The sequence below is a fragment of the Lycorma delicatula genome, chromosome 12 (assembly GCF_047948215.1).
Source record: "Lycorma delicatula isolate Av1 chromosome 12, ASM4794821v1, whole genome shotgun sequence".
In the NCBI taxonomy this organism is placed as follows: domain Eukaryota; kingdom Metazoa; phylum Arthropoda; class Insecta; order Hemiptera; family Fulgoridae; genus Lycorma; species Lycorma delicatula.
In genome coordinates this window covers 55803249-55824957 of record NC_134466.1, presented here as the reverse complement: position 1 = coordinate 55824957, position 21709 = coordinate 55803249, and the positions used below count along the sequence as shown (strand labels likewise).

General features: G+C 34.0%; 1 protein-coding gene across 1 annotated transcript; it reads right to left on the bottom strand.

Annotated features, from left to right (window-relative positions):
- Positions 1 to 5939: 5939 nt before the first annotated feature.
- On the bottom strand, positions 5940 to 21245 carry LOC142332741 (uncharacterized). Its single transcript, XM_075379352.1, has 4 exons — positions 20757 to 21245; positions 15191 to 15259; positions 10899 to 10988; positions 5940 to 6204 (listed from the first exon to the last, which is right to left on the bottom strand). Exons 1-4 carry the CDS (start codon positions 21231 to 21233, stop codon positions 6142 to 6144), a joined length of 699 nt encoding a protein of 232 aa, XP_075235467.1. The 5' UTR covers positions 21234 to 21245; the 3' UTR covers positions 5940 to 6141.
- Positions 21246 to 21709: the final 464 nt, after the last annotated feature.

Sequence of the window (21709 nt, the reverse complement as noted above, 5' to 3'; positions counted from 1 at the left end):
GACATCATAAAATTTTTTTTAACACTCTTAACTTTTACATGTGTGACACACCCATTAACTATCAAATCAGTGACCTCTCTTCTTTAATTAATTTCAGAACATTTTAATGCACTCTAAAATTCATAATTACAAAAACTAATCACAAACATCATTTTTTTTAATAATTAATTTTTGGATAAAATTTTTTTTTTGTTTATGATTAAAAATTAAATTTTGATTACTAAGAGTTTTTTTAGGAATAGTAGTTTTGAAACTTTAAGTACAGTTTTGAGTTTAAGTACATCCATTTTTTTAGAAAAAAATAAATGTTTTTTTTCCATTTAACACAAAATATTAACTAAATGATAAAGTTTATCTTTTAAGAGATAGAGATACTTAGAGATACATTCAACTCTATAAGACCCATTTATAACTTAGTTTTTCAATTATATATATGTATACATATATGCACAATGATTTTGTAAAAAATCCTCAAGTCAGGTGAGAAAGGTATATTTCACAATCCCTAGTAATTTTTTAATTAAAATCCATTTTTAATAATTAAAAAAAATGTTATTAAACATATTGTTTTGATTTTAATGTTTTTACGCAACTGCCAAAATGAAACGTAATGTATTTAGAGTGTATGTATGTCTGTTCCACAATAAAAGCAGAACGACTGAACCGATTTAATGTATGACCCCGCTGCATTGGAATCCTCACACAGGAGTGTCGTTGGCTACATAAATATTTGGGCACAACAGAATTGGTTACACCAAGAAGTAAGTTTGTATGTGTTACAGCCATACAGGACATGATGTAAAGAATACATACAGGACAGAAATACATAGAAGCTGAAAAGTGTAATAATTGTAAAGGATTACATTTGGCAAGCTCTTGAGAATGCACTGACTATAAAGAGGAACAAGCTATATTAAGGATTTGTACTGAATGTCTTTTCCTGTGGCTTATAGGGAAAATAAAAAATCTCACAACAGGAAAAATCTTGTAACATTCAGTGTTAGTTTTGTACAGGCTCTTTCTAACAAAAATTTCCCCCCATGACACCGCATGAGGGGAGGTATCCTAAATACACTTGGGGATGCATGGGGTGTACAATGCAATCCCCTCTCATTTATCAGGGATTTCCTAAGTAGTCGGTCTTTCAGAGTTCAAGTTGGAATGACGATATCTGAATGTTTCACAGAGAAAATGGAGTTTCTCAGGGAAGTGTCCTAAATGTTACTTTGTTTGCCATAACCAAAAATAGTATAAAAAACTGCCTGCAAAAACCGGTTATGTGTTCTTTATTTGTAGATGATTTTTCAATTTACGTATCATGTAGAACGTTAGCTACAGGTAAGAGGCTGCCACTAAACATAATAAGCCACTTGGAATCGTGGTGTAAATTTACTGGATTCACTTTTCCCTGGAAAAAACCAAGTGCATTTGCTTTACTAGGTTAAGGGAAACTGTTGTCCGTACTGTATTTACATGGTGAGCCAGTTGAAGCATGCACGCGAGTGTCATCTTCTTCGTGCTTATCGAGGCTCAATAACTCCAAAAGACGTTATTTATTACGTCTGCCAACGGGTTGTATCTAAAGTAAAGACATCGGCGCGAAAAACAATCAAATATGTAACATAAGTACAATCACATAAGTAACGGCTAGCTCTCGGCTGGATAAACGAATGGACTTTCTTAGGCCATGTACGTAACTCAGATACGTTCAACTCTTCATCCGACTGACGGAAGGGGCCTGCAGATTTCCCTTTAAATAAACATTTTGATTACTTGAAATTGTTGATTTTAACTTTTATTGCTGTGAACAATTTAAGTGCAGTGCCGGCGTATTAGTAGCGAAAATCAGCTGCACGGATGTTAAGGACACCCAATTATTGAAGAGGAGACTGTAGAATGCTTTCTATTGCGGAGTCACCATCTTGATGCAAACTGAAGGGAGCACGTAATAAGGGAGGTACATGAGGCTGACGAAGTGAAACACTCCAAAATCCCCTCTCTTATATCCTTTTTTTTTTCTCCTTCCCCCCCCCCAGACCGGTTATCCAATTAAGTATACTCGGTCTGGGAGAGTGTCCTTATACTCTAAGAGGGCCTTCCCGCCCACCGGCTATAATTCCGGCACGGCAGGTCGCCCCCCCCCCGGTCGGATCTTTTGTTACTTTAATTATTTGCCTGCCTCAAATCCGCAGGTACGAAGCCAGGTCCAGCAAAGCTGTTCCCAGCCCCACCCCAGGGACCGGGTCTCGGTCTTTTTTATGCCTACCTCAAACCTCGCAGCCGGGGAGCCCGCCCCGGCTATGCCGTTACGGACCCCAACTACGAGGCCGGGTCTCGGTCTTAACTTTATTATTCCCCGTAATTCCGATGTCTTATGCCGTTGAAGTGACAAATTGCTAGTATCCTCTTCTTCTACCTTCCTCTTCTTTCTCCTTCATGACAGTGTAGGTGAATTTTTCAAATTTCCTCCAATTTTCATCAGAAGATAGGAGGAATCGGGGAAGTTGCTCCGGCTCCACGTCCGATATTCCAGTTCGTAATCTCACATCATACCAGTTAACACATCTGAAGATGGTGTGTTCAGGCGTATCCTCGTATTCCTATATATCCTATATTCCTTATATCCTATATGATGTTTTGTTAACGGTGAACGATTGCGGAGTTAAAGACTTTTGAAATCGGATGATAATTTTTTCACTACGTATAAAAATTTCCCAATATGAAAAACGATAGTTTTAAAATTACATCATTTTTTGTACTAAGTGTATTCAGAGATAATTAATGAACTCAGGAATAGACGAGAAATGATTTTTGTTGTCAGTAATGACTAAGTGCTTTCAATTATGAATATTAAAAAAATTTATGATACGAGTACTGTTGTTAATAAGGTTAAATTTTTTAAAATGAACGCAATAATGGTGGTCGTATTATATAGAGACGTAAAATATTTTAATGAAATTAGTTGTGGAAGCGCAATATATACAGAGTTACTGAAAAATTACTTTTAAATTGTGGCTTTACGGACACTTTCTTATGACATTTCAACCGCTGAGGAACCCTTCTTATAGATTTTTTAAATGATCTTTCAAAGGAAGCATGGATACTTTCTAAAGGTTCGTCATTTAAAACTGTTGGCCGGCTGAATTATTTTCGTTCATCTACCCTGCCGGTTTCTCTAAAATGAGAGAATTTGAAGTACACAATCGAAAAGGAAAAGTTAGAATATGTGATTTTTTGTTAGTAAAATCTTGGCAAGTTCATCTAAAGTGTAAGTTAAGCAGTTAGGAACCGAGGAAAAAGAAGGATTTTTTCGTGGGAATTGGTTTGCTTGGCATTTCTCCCGCTACCATTCCATTCGGTCGTCCTAAAGCATAAGACCGAATGTCTGTGCCAAAAAAGGCTACTGAGCCTCGAAATAGTTTAGCGACTAGTGCAATAAATAGCTCCTAGAGCTTACCTAACAGCGTGAGCGGACTAAGGGCGATGCCATACACCACCTGCTTACGTATCCCAGTCGCTCACTTGTCATATTGTTACTAAAATGGGTAGGCCCACCCCTTCAACTACTAAAAATATATATGACATCCGTATATTAAAATTTACTTTGTCTAAACAGCAGGTTGTTTTAAAAATACCAGTGCATACAATAAGGCTCTGCTCTGGGCACTCCTTAAATTTTGAACAACTGTTCGATTTCTTTCCAACCTATGCGTCCAAACGGGCGCCGCGTAAGAGGTCATGCTTTCGAAGACATCTCGGTACACTATGTACATTTGACGGCCAGACAACCCATAGTCCTTCCGAGCAATCCTCCTAAGTTTGTGCATCACTGAGACGGCGTCCGCCGCTACTCGCCTAATGTGGTTGCTAAACAGCAACTTCTCATCAAACAAAACACCTAGGTACTTATGAACTCTCACTCGGCTGATTACACAGCCTTTATACTTAATGTGGGGGTTTTGACTGTACGATAATTTGTCTGCACTCTTGAGAAGCATAAGAAAAAGATGGATGAAGTTAACAGGTAAACCACCCTCTTACAGTTTCAAAGGAATTTTTCAAGGTTAGGATGGAGAAGGATTGGGTCAAAGATAAATAGAGACAGTAATGACGTAAGGGATATGTCGCCAGGTAGAACAGCAAATGATGACGCACACAGATTTCTTAAATTTATTTAATTTCTTCCTTTTTTTATCAAATTTTCGTAATTGATTTCATTAAATGATTTAAAGCAAACAAAATTGCCTAATTAAATTCATTTATATACTATTAAGTAAGTCTATGGTATAAATATTTTTCATCATTAATAAAAATAAAGTTTTCAATCAAACGAATAATTCATCAATGTGTAACCAATCTTCGTTTATTTAAACCCCAGTGATATTCAGTAAATTTTTCCTAAACCTTTTGAATACAACGGTAGAAAATTTATACGTAAGAAAACTTTTCTTTCCCTCTGAAATATACCACAAGAACTAGCACCTTTAAACAATTATATTGTTGTAGGTTTAGGACCTTAGAATTTAAAATAAACTGAGTTGTAATTCTCCTACAATTCCAACTATAAAATTCTCTATATAACCTTCACAGTATGTTTCCAATGTTTAAATTTATTTCTTAACAGCTAAAAGAATATGAAGATGATGACATCATTGGAGAGACGATTGAAACGTGGCGGCGTACAGATCAGCTCCATTTACAGGCTGTCTGTTCCCTTAATCCGTTCGGCTATACCAGCTTCATCCAGTTACGGGCTTTCTTTTTCCTTTTTTGCCTCCGGTAATTACCTTTCAGATGATACTTTAAAGGATGATATGTATGAGTGTAAATAAAGTGTAGTCTTGTACAGTCCCAGTTCGACCATTCTTGAGATGTGTGGTTAATTGAAACCCAACCACCAAAAATCACCGGTATCCACGATCAAGTATTCAAATCCGTGTAAAAATAACTGGCTTTACTAGGACTTGAACGCTGGAACTCTCGACTTCCAAATCAGCTGATTTGGGAAGACGCGTTCACCACTAGACCAACCCGGTGGCTTTCCAGTTACGGGCTACCCAAATGAAACGGATCTATGAGGGTATGGACAAGGAAGATGCCCCTAATCTCTTGCTACAAGAATGGTAAGAGAAGTGGAACGCCGCTTCAACTGGGACAAAGGAAGTAAAGGAAGTAGATCATAAGAAGTGGGAGGTATTACTTTAAGAATTAAAAAAACGACTGAACTCGACTGCTGGGACATGGCCTGGGAAAGGCATAGTCTTCCAGGCCCGGTGTACCTGGCCTTAGCGGTTAGAGGCAGAGGCAAAATGAAAATAAGTAAAGGATCCGAACCGGTGAACCAACCTGCCATGCCGGACGTATTGCCGGTACGCGGGGAGGATCATTAGAATCGCAAGGTCACTCCCTTGGGCTGAGTAATACTTGATTGTTGAGCCGGTCCAGGGGAGAAGAAGAAAAAAGGAAAAAATTATTTCGTAAATTAACTTTGCTACCGCAACAAAATTGCTAAGTATACTAGACGAGATATATAAGTACACTACACTAGATATAAGTATTCTATTATAACCTTAATTTGTAAAACATTGTATTTTGCATTCAGTATATATATATATATATATATATATATATACATACATGATAAAATATTCTTGATAAAAATATTCTTGTAAAACATGTTTCATAATTTCAATTGCCCTAATTCTCAAGTTTCATCAACAATCATTTGAAATACTTAATTATATGTATTTACAAAAATAGTTAGAATTTTTTTATTAATGTAAAATAAATATAATTACTCCCATAATCTTTCAAGGAGCACTGAAACGAAATCAGCCTCACAATAAATAAAAGAAAAATATACCTTTATTTCTTTATATATAATTTCAACATTTACATATTACATAATAACTGAATTTTAAACCTCATTTTTCTGAATGACCGTTTCAATTATTCTAAAAGAATATGACAAGTTGAAAAAGAATGAAAAATGATGTATATTAAAAATTCAGAACTGTATTGTCAGATTATAAATCCGGGAGCATTGTTTGATTATTAATTATTGAGAATTATTCTTAACATTTAATCTAAATAAGTTAAAATTAGCTTCTCAAGAGATTGGAATCGATTACAGTATAGTCCTTATACGAATGTACTCTCTATCTGAATTGCTAGCAGGATATACGTGACTATGTAATTCAGGTACTGTAACAAAGAGTTAAATATAATAATGAGCAATTGAAAACCTGTAACACAATATAAGCTGTAAAATAAATAGTAATATTAATGATGCATATGAATTTATTAATAAGTTGTCATCAGTCTTTCAGACAGCGGAAAACCAGAAGAGAATTCATACTCTGATTTCTTTCATTTATTAGAAATATTTTAACAAGAACAGACTTCCGATCATCCAGAAATAAGCCTCAATCGAGAGATCCTAAAAGTGTGCAAAGAGATTTCTTGATATACTACTGGAGATAGTGACAATCTGTACATCAAGGATTGACTATATCAAGGGGATTTACAGACTTAGATCCGAGGTAAGCTGGCCGATTATTACTGTTAAAAAAATTGTTTTTTTCTCATTTTGGTTGGTTTTATCATTTTGGTATGTGTCGTAGATATATTTGGTTCAGTAATGAAAGGCAACCCTCCTCCGGGTTGGTCTAGTGGTGAACGCGTCTTCCCAAATCAGCTGATTTGTAAGTCGAGAGTTCCGGTGTTCAAGTCCTAGTAGTCAGTTATTTTTACACGGATTTGAATACAAGATGGTGGATACTGGTGTTCTTTGGTGGTTGGGTTTCAATTAACCACACATCTCATGAATGGTCGAACTGAGACTGTACAAGACTACACTTCATTTACACTCATACATATCATCCTCATTCATGCTCTGAAGTATTATCTGAACGGTAATTACCGGAGGCTAAACAGGAAAAAGAAAGAAAACGTAATGAAATTACAAATCTACCATGAGCTAGTCGTTAACATGAAGAGGGCTATAAAAATTTCGCGAGTGACTTGAATTTCGTATGATTTACCTTTCTTTCTTTCTTTTCCTGTTTAGCCTTCGAGAATTATCATTGAGATATTATTTTAGAGGATGAATGAGGATGATATGTATGAGTGTAAATGAAGTCTTGTACAGTCTCAGTTCGACCATTCCTGAGATGTGTGGTTAATTGAAACCCAACCAACAAAGAACACCGGTATCCACCATCTAGTATCAAATATCCGTGTAAAAATAACTGATTTTACTAGGACTTGAACGCTGAAACTCTCGACTTCCAAATCAGCTGATCTGGGAAGACGCGTTCACCACTAGACCAACCTTTCATATGATTTACCAAATACGTTTTTCGTTACAACACAAAACATACGCGCACAAAAATACGTCGAAATGGGATGAAATGTGCTAATCTTTTGCTGTGATTAAAAAAAACACGAAAGGGATTCGTTTTCCATCGATTCTAAAAAAAAAAAATACTTTCTATAAATCATTAATGTGTTTAATTTCTGAAAAGTTTATGAAAATTTCTACATGTCTGTGAACGTAATTTACCTCCTTATTGGATGGATAAATCGATATTTCCAAAGAATTTTACGGGTAATACTTTTAAGATGGTATTAAGGATCGGCCAATTACCTCGAATGTAAGTCTGTAAATTCCCTTGATATAGTCAATTCTTGATGTACAGATTGTCACTATCCCCAGTAGTATATCAAGAAATCTCTTTGCACATTATTTTAGGATCTCTCTATTGAGGTTTATTTCTGGACGGTCAGAAGTCTGTTCCAATTAAAATATTTATAATAAACGGAAGAAATCAGACTATGAATTCTCTTCTGGTTTTCCGCTGTCTGAAAGACTTGAGAAAATTTTCAAGAACATTAACATTGACATTATTCAAAATTAAATTCAATGAGGCCTCATTAAGTAGATTTGCACGTTGTACGGTGTCTTTTTCTGCCCTGTCAGAGATGGAAAGCATCGACTACTAATTTGTTCTGCGAATTTTTATAGACATCAAGAGAGAAGTTTTTCCTTGAGTGGGTCTTCGATCGTCTTGAATCTTTCCTGCTGCGTGTTTTCCATGCCTAAATTTCGCATTGCCTAAACTTTTATCAGTAATTATCTTATAGAACTGTTGTATTAACAGCACTCCTAATAATCCAAAGAACTGTCACTAGAGAATGTAGCAGGGTTCAATTCTTAACTCGTTATTGTAGAACCTGATGTTTCATGACTATATAAAGGCTTTCGCTTCCAGAGGACATTTTAGTTGATCATCCATTTTAGATGGCATCCTCAGTGCCCTTGCCCGGTCGGAAACCATTACTGGTTGTCTATCAGCAAATGATCAGTGACCAATCTAACATTAATGTGCAAATATAGTTCCTCTCAAAAAGTTGCCAATCGAAGGCAAGAGTGTTAGTGGACGGTAAGAAGAACTTATAGTAGGATCTTCGTCGCCATCTTTGAACAAAAATACCAAGTCTCCATGTTTCCAACACGCCGGTAAGTGGCCGGCGAAGAACCGAAGTGGTCAGCGAAGCTATTGTCCTAAATACTGCACCTGTCTGGGCTCACCGCTTGGCTTTTAGGTATTACGCGGACATTTTGCTACGGACCCAGCGACTCCTCTTGCTGGCTGTTATAAAACAGTCTCGAGGGAGGCAGTCTGTGTTATAGCCGGAGTCGAACCAATAGATATCTTGGCTAATGAGCGTAAGGAATGCTACATTTCCAAGGTAAATAACCTATTGACGTAATTACTGATTTTACTAGGAATGAACGCTAGAACTCTCGAGATGGAAAAATGGAATCGTAAAATGTTTAGTATAGCGTTTTACGTCCAACAGATAGGGCTGTTTTTTCCAAAAAATCATGTAATCTTAAGTATATAAATAGTAGGTATATAAAAACAAGCCCGTATTCGAATGCAACGTTGTGTCAAAGTTTCAAAGCAATCGGTGAAGAACTTTCGGAGATTTAGGATTTTAAGCAAAGGAACATTTACATTTTCATTTATATATATATATGAATATTAACTTAAATGTAATTTATTTAAGTATATTCTTCTCTTGATTGGATAGCATTAAATGTGATAAAAAGACATATTTTAATTAAAAATATTACCTTTATTAATTTTTGGGTTAACCAATCAACTATACAAACCTATAAATTAAATAAACTTATAGGTAATTCCTCAGGATTAAGGAAGCTTCGAAAATTCTAAGTAAAACGTTGTGTACTTAAATTTATAAATTTGTATAGTTGATTGGTTAACCCAAGAAATTAATAAAGGTAATATTTTTAAGTAAAATATGTCTTTTTATTATATATATATATATATATATATAGAGAGAGAGAGAGAGAGAGAGAGAGAGAGAGAGTGAGAGAGAGAAGAGAGAGTGAGCGGGAGAGTGTATACAAAGAATATTGCAAACCTTCAAGATACATTCTACCGGTGAAAATGAAGACGAAGGTTTATATAAACATAAGTCTAGAAACGCTATGTCAGAACGAAGGCCGCGCTGCTGGAGTATGGTTGCCCGTGCGACCGGGGGCGTGACTTTGTTCCGCCGGTGGCGATCCTGGTTGTGACTTGGTAATGCCGCGCAAGATTCCATGTTGCGACCGCGTGGGAGTGCGGGGTTTGTCCCCGGCTCCTGCGCAGACCGGAATGAGGTTACGTTCCCCTTGTAAGGTGACTTAAATTGGTGAACTTGTTTGGGTGTAGGTCTGAATTTCTATGTTGCGTAAAACATAATTTTGATTGTTATGAGTGTAGCACCGATTTAACTTTCAACTAGTTCGTTTTCTAAGGCATTCACAGTTACGAACGGTGCTGTCAAATCTGAACTAGGCGAGGGGTTCGCGCTTCCGCGGTTTCGGTCAGTTAGTTTGAGGGAATCATGTTAGGTTGGATGTGAAGATGTACGTTTGAGGCTTATGTGAAGGCAAAATTTGATTTGTATTTTATTGATGCAAATGTCTGCCGAGGCATTTACATCGGTGGTATACCACCCCCTCCGTTCATGAATGGAAGGGGCGGTGTGGCGACCGGTAACGTTAAAAGGTGGGTATTTTCTCCCTACTGGGCTGGGCGTTCTGAAAATTAGGTAGCGGTCTTCTCAGGCTGATATAGGAGGACTTGACCGGAAGTAATGTGTTAAACGGTTCCGGGTGAGTCCTGGTAGTAAGGGGGTTGGTTTCAGTCGGTAGTCTACTGATGGTGATTCGATAATTCCATTAATGGGAACCAGACACTCCGCGCGTAAATGCATTTCCACCGCCCTCCGAAAAAAAAATTATTAATACCATTGTCATCATTATTGATTTTTTCTTGTATGTTTTTAAACCAATAAACTGTATTTGTATAAACATTTTCAATTGACAGTCTCTTAATATCCTAATCAAGCTGCGAGCACGTGACAAATTAAAAATTTTATTTAAAATCGATATATTTTACCAAAAAGAAAAAATATAGAACTCATAAAGCGTGCATACGGTTTCTTATTGTTATTATACGGTATCCAAATCTACGACTAATTCTGACCGTTCCGATCAAACAACAACGTGTAAACATTCAGCAGTATGTATGTCATCTAAAAAATAAACTTGCAATTTCTGGGAATTGAAGTATGGCTTCGCATATATAACTGTAAATAATACTGCGCTTTTATATCATAATATTACACAAGCTTTGCAATAATATATTTAATATACATTAGAAAAACTATTCCTTACATAAACGTACTTATATTTTCTCTCATTATTTACATTGTATTATAGTTTCAATAGTATAGAAAAACAAAAAACACATCGATCATGAACAACTATATAAATAATATTACCACAATTTCTTTATATCAAAGGATTTTTCACTTACAGCTGGTACCATAGCTTTTCCGATCGTAAAATAACCATCAGCATGAAGTACTATAGGACTAACTTCTATCTGATGGATAAAGTGTTGTACCTATGTAACAATTAAATGTAAAATTAAAAAAAATAATTTAAATTATTATAAATAACAAGAATAATAATTAAAAAGTTTTATAACAAATTCAACTTAAATAACAATATTATTATTATTATTATTATAAATAATTGTTTTTATTATAATTTTTTCTTGTTAGAATTTAGAATTGCTTATTTTATGGTATTTTCAAACATGAAGATTCAATGAGAAGTACTTTAATAGTAAGTATTAATAACTTAGTAACTGAAAATCGTAAAATTTACTGTATATTTTGTTGATTTTCGTAAAAAATGTTTTTGATATAAAATCACGCATAATTTTTTTTTAAATTTTTATTACGATTAGATTACAAAGTATCTGACTTTGTTTTAGTTTAGTAAAATAAAGTTCTATTATATTTACTTCCTACTCCCTTATAATTTTTATTATTAAGCAGAAAAATATAATTAGATTATCCTACAGTTTTTAAGGACCCCTTTTTATATATCTGTTTAATGTGATGCAAAATCTTTTCTACTTATATAAACTTCAGCTGAAATTTTTGTTCAAAAATTCTCTTAATATTTAAGACCTCCACCTACACAGTGCATAAAGTAAATTATGATATTTTTATTTATAAGTTAACCTGTAATAAATGCCATATAAATGATTTACATTAAGGTCAAGGAAAATAAATACTCCTGTCAATACATGAAATAGTACAGCTATACATAAAATTAAGAATTATTAAGACTGTATTTTAACAATGCACCAGTAATAATTTTAAGTCCTTATTACTTTTTTCTCCTCTGATTAGGAGAGTAAACCCGTTTACGGAAAAAAATGTCGGATTTGCTAACAGGTTCCGCAGATGTAACGGCGTATGTAGCCTGCGCCCTGCCGATTAAACCTCCACCTCACCAGCCCCCTCCCGAGACCGGAAACCGCATTTAAGCATTAGTCAGCCCCAGGAGGTGCCTTCGAGCTCAGTTTGTTCAGAGTTCCCGTGCATCATCACTGTCACCCATCCATGCAAGCACGAACGAAACGCCAGCTCTGCAGAGGGCTATTTGTCCTCCCTTCGCTCTCCTGTCCTGTATCCTACACCTCATTTGTTGAAGTTTTCGCTGGTCTTCTGTGTTCTGCTGGACGGTCCGCATGTTATTATCGGGGAGCCTCGCCTCCTCATTTGAGTTGAGTCAGCCGTGACACACTAGACACGGTTGCATCCCGTTTCTTCTCACTATCTGTTCAGGTGTCCACTCTGCTCCTTCTCTCGCAGAATCTTTGTGGCTAGTTCTGCTACTGCAAACCACTCTCTATCTCCCCTGAGCATATACTACAGCATATTAACCGGTGTCAGTTGGTTCACTTTCCACAGTCGTAGAACGTGTGCTCTGGGTATCTACTTCCTCGCAGTAGACACACACACAGGGTCTGCACGTAGGCGGAATCTGTGCAGATAAGCTCCAAAATCGCCGTGGCCAGTGAGGAGCTGTGTAAGGTAGTAATTCAGCTCCCCATGCCTTCTGCTTTGCCACGATTCAATTCCTTGCGATAAGCCTCCAGGTCCACCTCCCCTTCTCCGAAAAAAGCCTTATTACTTAGATAATACTAAACGTACGATTACATTAACTCATATTAAGAAATATTAAAACAAATTAGAATTAAATGCACTGTAGTCTGTTTAATTTTCCAAGTTATTGTATCCATGATATACATATTAGATGACAGGATGGGAATAAGATTTCATATAATAATACTAGGTCTGTGATAAATAGGACTATTTAATAACTAGTAACCGGTCGAGTAATAAAAATAAACAAAAAATTGAAAAAAATTACTAATATCTATATTTCTTCGCTACTCAAAAAACGCGCTCTAAAAATATCCATCCATTTATTGAGATTATCCAAGAGTTCATTACTTTGAAGTTTTACATACCTAGCCAGCTTTTCATTTTTGTAAACAGATGAAAATCTGACGATGCTAAATTAGGGGTGTAAAGGGGATGGTAAAATATCTGTTATATATTAATAAAAAGTATATTAATTATATAAGCTATAATTAATAGTGTTAGTACACTATTAATTATAGCTTCAGTGTAAGATAGAGTATCACCATGCATAAAAATGATCCAGTTAGGATTCCTAGCCATTTTTATTTTATTGCTTTCCTAAATGTTTCCTAACAAATATGTAGAGATATTTTCGATCCTGCTTCATAAATTCTATAAAAATAATTCCATTCAGGTCTCAAAACTCCGTAGCCATCACTTGTTTATTCGAATTGATTTATTTGAATATTTTTGGACTTGTTCTGCGATATGTGGTTGGGTGGGTGCATCCAGTGGTTGTCAAATAATTGATGAACCGTATTATAGTTACGTTTTCTTTCTTTTCCTGTTTAGCCTCCGGGAATTACCGTTCAGATATTACATCAGAGTATTAATGAGGATGATATGTATGAGTGTAAATGAAGTGTAGTCTTGTACAGTCTCAGGTCAACCATTCCTGAGATGTGTGGTTAATTGAAACCCAACCACCAAAGAACACCGGTATCCGCGATCTAGTATTCAAATCCATATAAAATTAACTAACTGCCTTTACTAGGATTTGAATGTTGGAACTCTCAACTTCAAAATCAGCAGATTTGCGAAGACGCGATCACCACTAGACCAACCCGTTGGGTTGGGAAAAGCAACTGCCTCTTTATTTCATCACGTACCACTCGAGTGTTACAGAACGAAAATCGAATGACAATACGACAATATTTAAGCTTATCTGATGTTTATTGTGCTAGCGCTATTTTGTATCGAAACCAGTACTTATAACTTAAACAGTTACAATAAATTTTCACTCTGAAAATTTTGTAAAAAATTGTAATTTTTGACCCTTCAACATGTATCAGGTTTAGTATGTTGTTACCACATATATGCCTAATTTGATATCAGCAGACGAGCACGGTAGCAACTCAGATGTGAACTGGCGCACAGTATCCGTAAGCTCTGATACAAGCATCACTACCGCCGCGCAGTTCTTCCACCATAGCGGCGCTGCGCCGCTATGGCGCTATGGCGTGCACGAGAGTGAATTTGCAATTCATCGTCGACCACCACCTGGAGAAGACCAAGAAGAAGGAGAAGTTCCCTGGCCGGCTCAACGTGAAACCTGCCGGCGGATGCCAACATCCCCACCGGAGTAGCAGGCCTGGCCAGCCCGCCGAGGGAGTCGCTGAACGTAGACGCTACCTTCCCGCTCCACTACAGCTGCCCGGGTTCAATCGCCCTGGCCGGCGGATTCAGCGGCAGTAGCCGGCCCAGCGTGGGATCGCTCGGAGAGAACCGCCTCGGCCGCGCCGGCGAAGAACGACCGACATCGACCCAAAACTGCGGGGCTCTGGGGACCACCACTGTCACGCTGTAGTGAGGACCCAACTGCTGCTGAGGGAAAGTCCGGTCTAGCTTCAATGGACGAGCCGCAACTCCCCGACTTCGCCGGAGACCAGCTGCCGGACCCAACAGCTCTTCTCAGAACTAACGCAAAAAAACGGCCCTTTTCAGAGCCACACAAGGTTATGAATTACGAGCCGTCGAAGCCATTCGACGACAACAGCCCTTCTCAGGGTTACCATAAGGTTAGTAATTACAACGAACTGTCAAAGCCAATTGACGACAAAAACAGCCCTTTTCAAGGCTACTATAAGGTGAGTAAGTGCCACGTGCCCTCGAAACCATTCGGTGACAATATATAGATAAGAGAAAGATTTAACCTTGCTCTATCATACAAATACATATAACAAGATCACATTTTTAAAATATAATATTATCATGCGAAAAATTAAAAAAGAACCTGCTAGAATAATTGAAATAAAAATATTCTGTAAATAGAAATTAAAAAAATTAACCATCTAAATACACTGGAAAGTAAGGATTGCTGGAAAATATATTAAACAATCGAGTACGGGTGAAATTGTCATAATACTTCTAAAAAAATTACGGTGCTTCTCATATTACAGGCTGTAATGAACAGTTATTTCAAAATCATAGTAGTTTTAAAAATGGTTTTATTTTTCAATAAATATTCATGTTATTTGTAATTGAACTATCTATTATTTATAGTTACTAAAGGACTAATAGTGCTTATTTATACAACCATACTAATATTTTTGCTTCACTAACGCATCGTAATTTCAAAAAGAAAATCGTAAAAATTACTTACCTGGTATTGTAAGTTGTCATCCAAATTTTTTCTTAAAAATTCAAACAGTGTTTTCAGTATTGCTTTATTCTGAAACAAAAAAAATTTGTATAATATTTTTATTGATATGTTGAGTATATTATTTTTGGACTAAAATTCAGTATTTGATATTAGAAATGACAAAGAAGTACTCTTTGTTCGTACAGCTTGTGGAAAACCCCAATTTCTCTACTGTAATTAAGACATTTTGTTTGTCAGGAAATCTATAAATAATCTATAATAATCTATAAATAAATCTATAATAATAGTAAATAAATTAATGGAGCATCTCCATTAAGTCTTTTCTAATAAAGAAAATCAATACTAAAAAAAATATTACATTTAGAAACAAAAACAATTTATAAAATTATAGTTAAAACGTTATTAAACCACTACTACTGCACTTTGCGTGTTTTATAGGTCATTTAAATGATTTTCAGTACCGGCCTTCGTGGCGCTAGTGGTAGCGTCTCGGCCTTTCACCTGGAGGTCCCAGGTTCGAATCCCTGTACCGGAGGTTAAACAAAAAAAAATAAGATTTTCAGTATCTCTACAAATTTTATTAATATTTCTTCAATAAAATTTGCAGTAATACTATTTTCGTGCAGTTGAGATATATCTACTCTCAACATAACTTTACAGGTTTAATATGGTTATTGTAAAATAATACCTCTCTAAAAGTATTAGAGAATCTAGGAAATGTTTTTAAGGACTAAGATAAGGTGAAAGGAAAATCCTGATATTGACCTTCTAACAATAGATAAAGGCTAAAATTGTAAAAAATAAAAGACTCTAGGTAAATGCAAGTGGCTAACGAATGAAGGCATAGAAATATTCCCGGTTTAAATCCTACTTGAGGGAAAGTACCCAAAAATTTAAAATTTTAAATACTTAGTAAGGAAGGAGTAATAGAATTTGGTGTCCCACAAAGTTCGGTCTTGGGCCCAATTCTGTTCTTAATTTATATTCACGACTTCAATTCTGACAAGTTTCCAGATTTTTTAACCTCATTTCCACATTTGATACTGCCCTTTTTTACAAAGGAAAAAGTTTCGTCAAAGTTTTAAAATTTATTGAAGATTTATTTCAGATTAAGGTGTGATTAAAAAAAAATAGATTTACATTAAATGATTCTAAAAAACAATTACATAATCTTTCAGTTAAAGAATTAAATATTAAATCGTATACCAAATACCATAGATTCACTTCTTCCAGAAATATTGGTGTAGCTGCGAAAAAAATCATCAAACTGATAGTTAAAAGTACTTGGGTACTTATTACTAGTACTCTATTGATACTTTATTATTGGTACTTATTATTGGTACTCTTATTATTGGTACTTTATTGATAGTAATCTTTCTTGAGGAAAACTTATTCTTACTCTAAAATTTGAAATCTACTGTTATGTGAGGAAATTTTACTATCTTAAATATTTTATCTAGTAGGCCTCCTAAAAATGCTTTACATGATTCTGGTAGAAACTCAACAAGGATATGAAATTGAGTGTTGGCGTAGTGCGTACATTAATAAGATTCGACTCGTAGTTGTTCGCCAGAAATATCTTACTCGTATTATATCCAGAGTGCCAGTAATTACACATTCATTTCCCCCCCCCCCCCCACCACGCTCTTCTACAATCTAAATTTGAAGCATTTATATTTTTACACGGTGGTTTTAAATATTCTTTTACTAGTGGCGTTAAGGTACTTAAATATCGACATGTAGAGCGTGAATGTTAAAAATGATGGAAAATATTGTGTCTACTAAACCTCGTAAAAGTGTTTTCAAAGATTTTTCACGAATGTATAAATTTTAAGAATCTGCCGAGTTATATTCTAAAAATTGTAAGAGTATAGATTCATCTTTATAAGAAGCTGTTCCATCAATTAAGAAATCTTAAGTACTTTTTCGGTTTCTCTGTTAAAATTAACTTTAAAGAGATATCCTGCAACTGAAATAATATTCCAATTCTAATAAGAAAATAATATCTGTTTTATATTTTCCCTTTGCAATTTTAGGGGTAGGCATAATGTTTTATTTTTTTTTATTTTTATGGTCAATAATTTGCAAATGTTTTTAGAGATTTTATTCTCTTATTGATATTCAGCCCATAATTTCAGTAATTCTAAATTTTTTTCAGTGATCTCTGATCATGAGCATCATTATTAATTTGAAGGTGACCCGTAAAATCGAATCTTTATCCTAAAAAGGAACTTAATTTTTGAAACCAATCCTTCACAGTAATTGTATTATTTTTCTACTCATCAATATTTAAAAGAAAAATATGAATTGATTTTAGTTAAATAATACTGAGTTTAAATAGAATGGAACAAGCTGTTCTTCAGTAGTATGAAAGATTTAAACAAAAAATATTATTGTACCGTTAGATGTAACATATATAGTATATAATTAGATGTAATTCATTATTATAAAATAGGATTTTTTTAGTTGCCTAAGGAAACGTATACTACAATTCTAATTATTTAATTTTTAGAATTGTAGTTTTCAAAACAAATATTATTATTTTTATTAATATTATTATTTAATAAAAACCGCACGAAATCAAAATAAAGCCATTTCTCTTTACGTGAAAAAATTAGAGCCCTTTCTCTTTAAGTGTAAATTAGGGAATAGGGAATCACTAGATAGGGAATCTTGGATAGCTCCAGTCAAATGACTGAAGGCAAAAAATAAATAAACAATAACGATCACATTAAAATAGTAAACTCTAAAAATATAAATATCTTAGATAAATAAGGAGATTATAGTCTGAAATATGAAGACTTTCATTTAGAATATATAGGTAACCTTTTTGTTTCTATTAGAGCCAAAGATCATATTAACAATATAAAGAAAGGGTACTTGGATAAACCAAATTATACTAGACACATATTACAATTAACCCACCGGGTTGGTCTAGTGGTCTAGTGGTTGGTCTTCCCAAATCAGCTGATTTGGAAATCGAGAGTTCCAGCGTTCAAGTCATCGTAAAGTCAGTTATTTTTACACGGATTTGAATACTAGATCGTGGATGCCGGTGTTCTTTGGTGGTTGGGTTTCAATTAACCACACATCTCAGGAATGATTGAACTGAGGCTGTACAAGACTACACTTCATTTATACTCATACATATCATCCTCATTCATCCTGTAAAGTATTATTTTTTAAACGGTAATTACCGGAGGCTAAATAGCAAAAAGAAAGACACATATTACAAAATAAACACAACTACAATCCCGATAATTTTATTAAAATATTCTATATTTTGTACGACTTTTATAAAACCAGTATTCTCGTAAAATTCATTATATACTATTATAACAATAAATTAATCAATGAAGAACCAGATTCGAGGACGATATTTTATTTTTTTAAATAATTAATAATTATTAGGATGCCTAGACTGTCTCCCTCCAATCACTAATATTAATAAAAACTGCGAATTTCTTACATAACAGACATGAAGAATTTTATACTATGACGACCAGTTGTGATTTTAGCATTTTATAAATTTACATTTTACATAATTTAATTTTAATGATCTGAAATTGAAAAATAACTTTTCCGGTGGATGGTAGAATGACCGAAAGTGCTAGAAAAGAGAACGCGGACGAATTGTTGGTAAGATTGTATTTAATTTATTTATATATAAATAAGAAAATGTTTTGTTGACATTTTTATTTTCTGATTTATATGAAATTTTTCAATTCTTTGAATTTCCCTCAACATAATTTTGGATTTCAACATCGCAATAGTCTCTCTGGTCATGTAACTAAAGTAATATCGACGTAAAATTAATTATTAGTAATGTAATTATATTCGTGGTGCATTATTGGAATTTGATTTTAATTCCTTACTTTCACATTTTTTCTCTTGATACCTTCGATCGATAATGCTTGATTGGTTGTTTCATCTGATTGGTTTGAGAGCTATCTGATCAACAGGCGACAGTGCGTAAGAATAAAAGGATGTTTAAGTAACTTTGTTGGGGTACAATATGGAGTCCCACAAGGATCCGTATTGGGAGCCATACTATTCATAATATATATAAATAGTGTCTGTTCGGCACCGCTTAAAGGTAATGTATATGCGTTTGCAGATAATACTGCCTTGTGTTATGTCCGCAACACCTGGATAGAAGCGGTTGATAACATGCAATCGGATTTAGACGCACTGCGGTTATGCTTTTCAAATCATTATATGATCTTGAGCGTTGAAAAAACTTTGTATACCAACTTCTAATTAAAGCGGAAAATAAAATTGCCGCTTACAATAAAATATAAAAGTAAAAAATGTGTGATAAATAAATCCAACTGTTTAGAATGTAGTGAGATCGAACAACGTGATTTGTAAATACTTGGCCATTGTGTTAGATAGTGGTCTAACCTGGAAGAATCATATTGCTCTATTAAAGCAAAAACTTTTAAGCTATCTTAGGATATTTTATTTTTTAAACAAACTATCCCCAAAAATAATCATGAAAAAACTTTATTTTGCTATTGCGCATAGTCGACTAGACTACGGCATCAGCTGTCGGGGAGGAACTTATGTTACAAATTTAGATTCCATAATCAAAATCCAAAAAAGATTCGTTAGAATGATAAGTAAAAAAAAGAACTACGGATCATTCTTTGCCAATATTTAGGGAATTGTCTATATTACCGCTACGTTATTTATATGTTTATAAAGTAATGAAAATTTTCTTTACCTGAAGCGGTCATAGCGATAGTACGATAACCGAGTACGAACTTAGAAGTAAAAGGAATGTATATGTACCCAGAGCAAATAAAACGAGTTATATGAAGTTCTTTTCAAGTACTGCTCCTAGATCGTATAACATATTTCCTAATCATATAAAGACCAATAGGAACCTAAACACTTTTTTAAAGCTACTAAGACGATGGCTAATTAATATTGATGACGCTGAAAGTATGTTCCATGTAATTACATGATTTATGATTAAATATATAATTAATTATAATGCTTTATACTATTGGTCTTAACATAGTAATAGATTTTTTACATATATAACTTAGCGGGTAGCACTGGATGAAAGGTTTATTAGTAAACATAAATATTTTACGACGATTGATCTTCTCTATACTTAACTGCAGAAAAGATAAGTTTCCACCAGAGTAAATCATGAATTGAACCAAAACTAATCCTCCTATATAAGATAAAACTGTTTACTTTTTCCCCTTACTCTAACTAAACAGATTAATAGAAAAGGGATGGTGCCACAAAACAGGCAAGACCCTTGTGGACACCTGATCTTTCATCTTTTACAAATAATAAAAATTAAGTATAATTAAGTTAAGTTAAGTAATAAATATTAAATTGTATTATAAAACAATGTTAAATAAAGTATGATTAAGTTAAGTAATATTATAATTAGTATTAAGATTACTCCATTAATTATTAATTCTGTAAAAGTGAATGAAATAAAGAAATAAGAAAATAATAAATATATAACATATCAACACTTCTTGCTGAAAATTAATTAATGAAACATAATAAATTTATAAATAACTCCTAAAAATATACTTACAATACGTTGCACATCCTGTAGAATTAAAAACATAAACATAAAGAAAATTAGTTTTTGGAAGAAATTGTGGAAAATTATGATCGGTAAATAAAACTTGACGAAATGATTGATAAGAAACATAGATAGGAGAAATCCTTGTACGAGAAACATTGTGTGTGAACCAACACAATTACAAATCAGATCGGCAGTTTTAGTCAATTGAACATATGTTTTTCGGTATTTTTCTAGACATTTTGTTCTGATGATAAATGGACATTTATTTTTCGGTCTTAAGTAAAATTCTTCAATGTGATTTTTCACAATTTTTGCACGGACATTCAATTCATATCCTAAGTAAGCGTGATACAAAGGTAACATATGTGTCAGTAAATCGATTATTATATATTTGCATAAGCCCAGAACTTTTGCCTGAATACAATGTAAAGGAAGATATCCACTGCTTAGAAAATCGAATATCATGAGCCATAATTGATACATGCCGAAGACCAATATAATCAACTTCCATATTTCATTTCTTATTTTCTTGATCGGTTTTAGATTCTTTGTAATCGTTGAAGGAAAATTATCTATTAAAATATCGATTGATTCTATCGATTCAATTATCGATTTACAACGTTTTTCCGTATTATGTACTACAGTAATTATGTTGATTATGTTTGAAACATTGTATAATAATGAACAACAAATGCGAACAATTTGTTGTAGATTGTTGATATCGATCTGTTCTTTTAAAAAGTTCAAAACAGCTCCTAACAATGAAATTATCAATATGAATTTTGAAATGTTGCTCGTCTTATACAAAACCGTTTTCGATTTTGTTACTTTTTTTTCATTTGGTGATGCCGCAAATAATTTAAACAACATAAGTGTTTTCACATCATCGTAGAAAGTATTTTTATGTTCAACGTATATCAGTCGATTTAATTTTGTTAACGTATTCTTAATTGTATCCA

Coding starts and splice junctions, on each gene's coding strand:
- LOC142332741 (XM_075379352.1), bottom strand. CDS start 21,233: ATGTATCAATTATGGCTCATGATATTCGATTTTCTAAGCAGTGGATAT. Junction 15,260..20,756: donor TACAGGATGTGCAACGTATT/GTAAGTATATTT, acceptor TTTTTGTTTCAG/AATAAAGCAATACTGAAAAC. Junction 10,989..15,190: donor ATGACAACTTACAATACCAG/GTAAGTAATTTT, acceptor ATTGTTACATAG/GTACAACACTTTATCCATCA.